This window comes from Thalassophryne amazonica, chromosome 16 (assembly GCF_902500255.1).
Source record: "Thalassophryne amazonica chromosome 16, fThaAma1.1, whole genome shotgun sequence".
NCBI classification, from domain to species: Eukaryota; Metazoa; Chordata; class Actinopteri; order Batrachoidiformes; family Batrachoididae; genus Thalassophryne; species Thalassophryne amazonica.
This window is the reverse complement of record NC_047118.1, coordinates 41,041,161-41,048,298: the sequence shown is the minus strand read 5'-3', so window position 1 is coordinate 41,048,298 and position 7,138 is coordinate 41,041,161. Positions and strand designations below refer to the sequence as shown.

General features: G+C 40.5%; 1 protein-coding gene across 2 annotated transcripts in view; it reads left to right on the top strand.

Annotated features, from left to right (window-relative positions):
• Positions 1-1,101: 1,101 nt before the first annotated feature.
• Positions 1,102-7,138, top strand: part of si:dkey-110g7.8 (GTPase IMAP family member 8) — a 21,217-nt gene continuing 15,180 nt past the window's right edge. The window contains exons 1-3 of one of the 2 annotated variants that reach the window (XM_034190669.1): positions 1,102-1,337; positions 1,455-1,574; positions 6,443-6,998. In XM_034190669.1, the coding sequence (XP_034046560.1) occupies positions 1,544-1,574; positions 6,443-6,998 (587 nt within the window). In that variant the 5' untranslated portion in view covers positions 1,102-1,337; positions 1,455-1,543. Of the gene's footprint in view, positions 1,575-6,442; positions 6,999-7,138 lie in introns of both variants that reach the window. The other variant, XR_004565675.1, reaches the window with a different exon arrangement.

Genomic DNA, 7,138 nt, shown 5'->3' with positions numbered 1-7,138 from the left:
CAAATATTTAAGTTGCAACATAGTATTAAAATATAATATTATGAATACCAACACGAAAAGAGGAAAGAAACCTAAAATAATGGCCTAAGTCATTTTTTTTCCAAAAGTGAATTTTTTCCCTAAATCATCTCCCTATGATGCTGGCCACCTGTGGTAAAATCGCTTAAATCTTCAGTTGAGGAGATCATGCAATGCCACCCCAGTGGCCTATCTCAAGAGTGTGACTTGGGCCATATTATATGACTTCGGCTTTTCAAAGCTTTTCAAAATGGCGACTGCTTCAAGAAAATGAAACTCTACTCAGCCACTGAAGCGCTTGTGTTTTCCTTTGTGTTTTCTCAAAAGCATGAAAACATGACTTTGGCCATTATTTTAGGAAGGTGACGACATGCTAATAATCCATAGTCAAGCTTAAAATAAACTACATTTACCATCAGCCTCAGCGGCCTTCACTGGAGAACGTATGAAAACCAAAACACAACGAGGCTCTCGTGGTTAAAACGATTTTTAGGGGTATGATGTGGTAATTTATTTCTCTCATATAATATTATAGCTTCTAACGTGTTTCCTTGTCGAAATATAAAATTCTAAATCCAGAAAATGCCGCCACGTGGTACTCCCAAAGTGCAGCAGAAGGCCTGTCTTCCCTGATTCCTCTCGAGTCCGTGAACGCATCTGGCGCACAAGCAATTAATGTGACGGCGAGCGGAGGAGGCGTTCACAGTCATTTGTGTTTTCTTGCCTGCGACACAGGACGGCGAAACGCTCGTCGGTAATTATTCACACTAACGTGGCAGTGTTTTGAATGAAGGCTTCTTTTTATTGTTTAGTGGGATGTTTTCTTGTGTGTTACGTAAGCTGTAGCTGTTTGTCTTGTATTAATATTTAAACGTATTCACGCGCCATGTATCCCCTCTACGCGTTTCTATGTCTGCGGGCGTTATAGAAACAGTGTTGTTCTCGATGCAGCAGCTGGGGAATACTTCAGCTGTAAACACAGATCTACCCCCCTGTCTTTCGTTCTCTCTCTCTCTCTCTCTCTCTCTCTCTCTCTCTCTGTCTTTCTCTCTCTCTCTTCATCCTGCTGACTGCATTCTGCAGACGGTGCCACAGCGCTGCTGCTGCTGCTGTGATACAACCAAGTGGGAGGAACAGCTTCCTCTGGTTTTTCCCCCAAAACATGATGAGACATCTTCCTGGAGATGCTACAGAGATCGTTTTGGCTCCCAGTTTTCTGCACTGCACAATCTTCCCTCTCTGCTTGGACAGATAAATAAGACAACAACAAAAAAAGAGTGCTGGAAGAGGAGAAGAGAGGAGATCCATCGTGGGGTGAGGTTGGTGGAAAGCAGGTTGAGAGTTGCTGCAGCAGAATGCAGATTAGAATGAGACTGAAAGAGAGCTGCCAGCCTTTTGTCATCACCTCATAACTTGTTTTCTGGGGGAAAAAAAAAAGGGTCAACAATAGAAGTCCACCGTGGAGGCTAGAAGGAGAAGGAGGAGGGGGGCTGAGGAGGAGGAAGCCAGGGGTTCCACACACAAGATGGCTGCAGTGTCCTCTGCCTCTGACACTGGTGAGTGAGCCTCATCCTCTGCTTTCCCATGGGCTCATTTATTCATTCTTCAGTCTGTCTCACGCCGTTTATTTTCGGTCCAAATACTCACCATGCAGGGAGTTTGCCTCTTCCTGTGTGTCAAACAACTGACAACGGAGGGGTAATGCATAAATCATTAAAGCGAACATGTGCAAGATAGTGTTTTTTAGCTGTCCTTTACCGTTAAACGTAGTTCAATATAAAGTGCTTTGAAAATCTCACAATTCCTAGTGCGCATGTAGAAACGGTCACGACAAGCAATCATTAGGTAAGAAGTGTCTCGTTTTGGACTTCTGTGACATAAGTCACATCCTCTGTGACACACACTGAGCATGTCTATGCTCTCACACACCCACTGTGTGAGAGAAAAACACTCCTTTTTTGTTGTTTGGCAAATTACTGACAAAAAAAATGGCAGAAATAGTAAATTCTTAAAGTAGCGTATGAAATTACGAAAGATGGTGAAGCAATCGCGCCTTGACTGAGTCCTCAGTTGAGAACTGTTCTCATCATACTGGTTTAATTAAGCCAGAGTCACCAAATAAGTATGTGCTTTGTGTCTTCTTTGCTTTATACTCGTGGAGCTAGCAGAGCGAATAGAATCGCAGCAGCTTGATTGATTGAATTAATTAAATTTATTTTGTAAAATAATGCACAAAATACGTAGGTAATTGCACATTATACGGATAGCACAAGAAAGTCAAAAACACTTGTTTCCATTGCGGTCTGGCAAAAGTAAAAAAATACAATAAGAAGCTTCTGCTTCACTACGAAGCCACGGCGCATGTTTTAAAAGCAATTTAACACTGCACTAAATGCACAACAAACTTATTTTATTCACCCAGTTTAAAAGTGCAGAAATTAGGCAATTGTTATACCTTAATTTAATGAGGAAAGAGAACAACTCGTTTGTAATACTGTTCTGGCTGAGATAGTGCAAACAACCCACATAATTACAAACAAATACACAGTAAGTAAGTAATGTAAGTAAATAAAAAATGTACAAAGTGCTCTCCAAAATAAAATGTCAGTACCCAACAATAAAAGGCAATTTTGGCATTCATAAGAACAGTTAAAATTGAACATCAAGTGCAAATAAAATGTACAACCAGCTTATATAATTAAACAAGACAAAGCTATAAACTAATTATAGACAGCAGAAAATAACTAGGATTTGCCTGAAAATAGTGCAGCAGGTAACAAAATATTCACAGAGGAATCTTTCAAATGGTGATACAAGCACCATATTTGGCACAAATACCCCTTACTTAGACATTACTCTTTTGATAAAGTAGGTTATCCACTTGAATTTTTAGTAGGCAGCCAGATAGAGGTCAGTTGAAGAATTACGTAGGGGTCAAAATTAAAAGATGCTCCAATCATATTGAAAGCTATGCCACATTATTTGTCTAATCATAAAGATTCCAAAAAGGTATAGTTTAACCTATCTTTGACTGAATGGTATGAAATTATGGGGTAAAAACAGTGAAAAAGGTCAATTTCAACTTGTACAGTGGACCAAAGTTAAAGTTGCTCCAATTTTGGTAAAAAAAAAAAAAGTAGTGCAAATTATTGGTTGAGCTAATAGGATTAATAAATGGAATAGTTTTGACCGTGTTGAATGTTTACTGTCCAACGTAAATGTCAAACTATGTTGATGTCCATTGGATTGGACTATGGCATATGACAGTGTGTTACCCTGTAACATGATTACTAAATATGACACATGGTGCAAACTATTCATTTGTAAAAACCCTATTCATTCAACCAATAATTTACATCACTTTTGACCAAAATTAGAGCAACTTTAACTTTGGTCCCCTGTGCAAACTGAAATTGATCTTTATCACTTTTTTATGCTGTTTTGACCCCATAATTTCATAACATTCAGTCAAAGATAGTCCAAAATATACCTTTTTGGAATCTTCATGATCAGACGAATAATGTGGTATAGCTTTCAATATGATTGGAGCATCTTTAAATTGAAAACTTGCATCCTGTGAGTGCAGGGTGTGAGGAGGCACGTAAGGTTTAACAAGTTCAGCAAGATAGGCATGTGCACAATCCTTCAGAGTTTCACTTGTCAGCAACAGAACCTTAAGATCTGCTCTAACAGTCACAGGGAGCCAGGGCATGTGTGATTAAAACCCTTACAACCTCTGCAGACATCTCGTACAGAAATTAAAACAGTACCAAGGTCAGGTTTGGAGAACACAAATAGCACCAATGGCATACGTTTAAAAAAAAAATGCCAGAAACAGTTATAAATGTACAAAAACCATTTAAATAGAACTTCACAGATGTAAAGGGATACTCTGTATTGTGCAACTGGCTGACCTGAAGATTGTGTGTTGCAGAGATTTGTGATGATTTAGAGCTGAAGTAGTCTGGGATGAAGACACCATGAGATAACTGCAGACTTTGGAATGGAGGTTAGAGGCCGAGTGAGAGGCGGGGGGGTAGACCAGAGAGGTCAGTGGGAGTGTGACCTGTAAGAGTCCTGCAGGTGACAGCGTACCATCGACATGAGACAAAGAGACAGAGAGGCACTAAAACCAGTGGGACACAGTGACGTAGAGACACAAATGACACAATGATTCAAGAGACAAATACACAAGCAGAGCCACGTTTTTCCTAAATTCAGTCCTACATCCTGTAGAATTGTGGTCCATCCATTGTGTGACATCATCATGCACAAATTTTTAAAAAAGGTCTTCTCAGTCTTGCCTTCCTTGCTTGTAAAGGTATTTGCAAGATCATTCCAAATTAATGTGCAAGTCAGAGTTTGAACTTGCTCCTGGTCATATTCTCCCCTTTAGATGTCTTTTTGCTTTACAGTTTTTATTTTATTTATTTTCATGGTAATATTTTCATCAAAATATGCAAGTTTTCCATTTAACTGTTCCTCAAAGCATATTATATTCAAAAAGCAGGCAAGCCAACGGTTAAAGGAGAAGAGAAATGGAATAAATAGTACAAGAATGGCGAAGAAAGCAATAAAGTGATGAGGTGTATGCAGTCACAACTAGTGTATGTAATAATACAACCCCTGGCAAAAATTATGGAATCACCGGCCTCGGAGGATGTTCATTCTGTTGTTTAATTTTGTAGAAAAAAAGCAGATCACAGACATGACACAAACTAAGTAATTTCAAATGACACTTTCTGGCTTTAAGAAACACTATAAGAAATCAAGAAAAAAGATTGTGGCAGTCAGTAACGGTTACTTTTTAGACCAAGCAGAGGAAAAAAATAGGACTCACTCAATTCTGAGGAATAAATTATGGAATCACCCTGTAAATTTCCATCCCCAAAACTAACACCTGCATCAAATCACATCTGCTCGTTGACATTGACCCTATGTCATGAAATTGATCCTATGTGTCTTTTTGCAAGGAATGTTTTCACAGTTTTTGCTCTATGGCAAGATGCATCTTCTTGAAAAATGATTTCATCATCCTCAAACATCAGAAAAGAGTTCAAAATATCAACGTAAATTTGTGCATTTATTGATAATGTAATGACAGCCATCTCCCCAGTGCCTTTACCTGACATGCAGCCCCATATCATCAATGACTCTGGAAATTTACATGTTCTCTTCAGGCAGTCATCTTTATAAATCTCATTGGAACGGCACCAAACAAAAGTTCCAGCATCATCACCTTGCCCAAAGCAGATTCGAGATTCATCACTGAATATGACTTTCATCCAGTCATCCACAGTCCACGATTGCTTTTCTTTAGCCCATTGTAACCTTGTTTTTTTCTGTTTAGGTGTTAATGATGGCTTTCGTTTAGCTTTTCTGTATGTAAATCCCATTTCCTTTAGGCGGTTTCTTACAGTTCGGTCACAGAAGTTGACTCCAGTTTCCTCCCATTTGTTTTGTTGTGCATTTTCGATTTTTGAGACATATTGCTTTAAGTTTTCTGTCTTGACGCTTTGATGTCTTCCTTGGTCTACCAGTATGTTTGCCTTTAACAACCTTCCCATGTTGTTTGTATTTGGTCCAGAGTTTAGACACAGCTGACTGTGAACAACCAACATCTTTGCAACATTGCGTGATGATTTACCCTCTTTTAAGAGTTTGATAATCCTCTCCTTTGTTTCAATTGACATCTCTCGTGTTGGAGCCATGATTCATGTCAGTCCACTTGGTGCAACAGCTCTCCAAGGTGTGATCACTCCTTTTTAGATGCAGGCTAACAAGCAGATGTGATTTGATGCAGGTGTTAGTTTTGGGGATGAAAATTTACAGGGTGATTCCATAATTTATTCCTCAGAATTGAGTGAGTCCATATTTTTTTCCTCTGCTTGGTCTAAAAAAGTAGCTGTTACTGACTGCCACAATCTTTTTTTCTTGATTTCTTATAGTGTTTCTTAAAGCCAGAAAGTTGCCATTTGAAATGACTTTAGTTTTGTGTCATGTCTGTGATTTGCTTTTTTTTCTACAAAATTAAACAACTGAATGAACATCCTCCGAGGCCGGTGATTCCATAATTTTTGCCAGGGGTTGTAGGCACACAAAACAAAGAGTGAGAAAGAGGAACGTGTGAAACAGCTGAGGAGAAGAGTGTGTATAGCAAGAATGCAAAGTGTCTTCATCTGCAACAAGCCCTGTAGGGACCAAAGCAGGTAAAAACATATTAAGACACACAGTGGGGAGGCAGAAATTAATAACATCATTTAAATGTCATTCACTGTCCCTCAGATTGGACTGTTATTCTGACACAGTGAAAGCAGTTTAACCAGCATGAGGATGTGTAATGAAATTGTCACATTAACTCAGCCAAAATTGTTTTGAGAGCGACAAATGAAATCTAAAGTCTGATGATGATGTTTTGCTGCAGGGGACTCCAGGAGTCGACACCCCCCTGAACGTAGACTGCTGATCTTGGGCGGTCCACAGTCTGGCAAGACCTCCACCGCCAACACCATCCTGGGTGACGAGATGTTTGATGCTGGGATAGAGAACACGCACAGCAATGTGGGCCAGACGGAGATCTACGGCAGACGTGTCACTGTGGTCGACACTCCGGCGTGGGCTATCCCCAGCGACCCAGAGGACGATGCTGAAAGCGCCAACAATGAGAACTCTGGCGGTGAGGCAGACAGCCCACCACGCGCACCACCGAGCCTTGACAGCGAAGGTCCATGCATGGGAGCTATTCTGTGCCCTCCTGGACCCCACGTGATTCTTCTGGTGGTGTCTGTCACCAAGCCGTTTACTGAAACTGACAGGAGGGCCGCAGAGGAGCAGCTAGCAGCCCTGGGTGGAGGGACCTGGAGGTACTCTATGTTGCTCTTCACCGGGGTGGACAAGCTGCCGAAAGGGATCTTCGTGGAGGAGCACATAGAAAACACTGGAGAGGCACTGCAGTGGTTAGTGGAGCGATGTGGGAGCAGGTACTGTAGATACATGATTTTTACAATAACGTGCTCTTATAAAAACAATCATCACATCCACACTGGTCCAGTACACATCTTACAGGAGTAAACAGAAGACTCCTCTGGCTGGATTTAATCACAAAGTGTTTTAACACCAA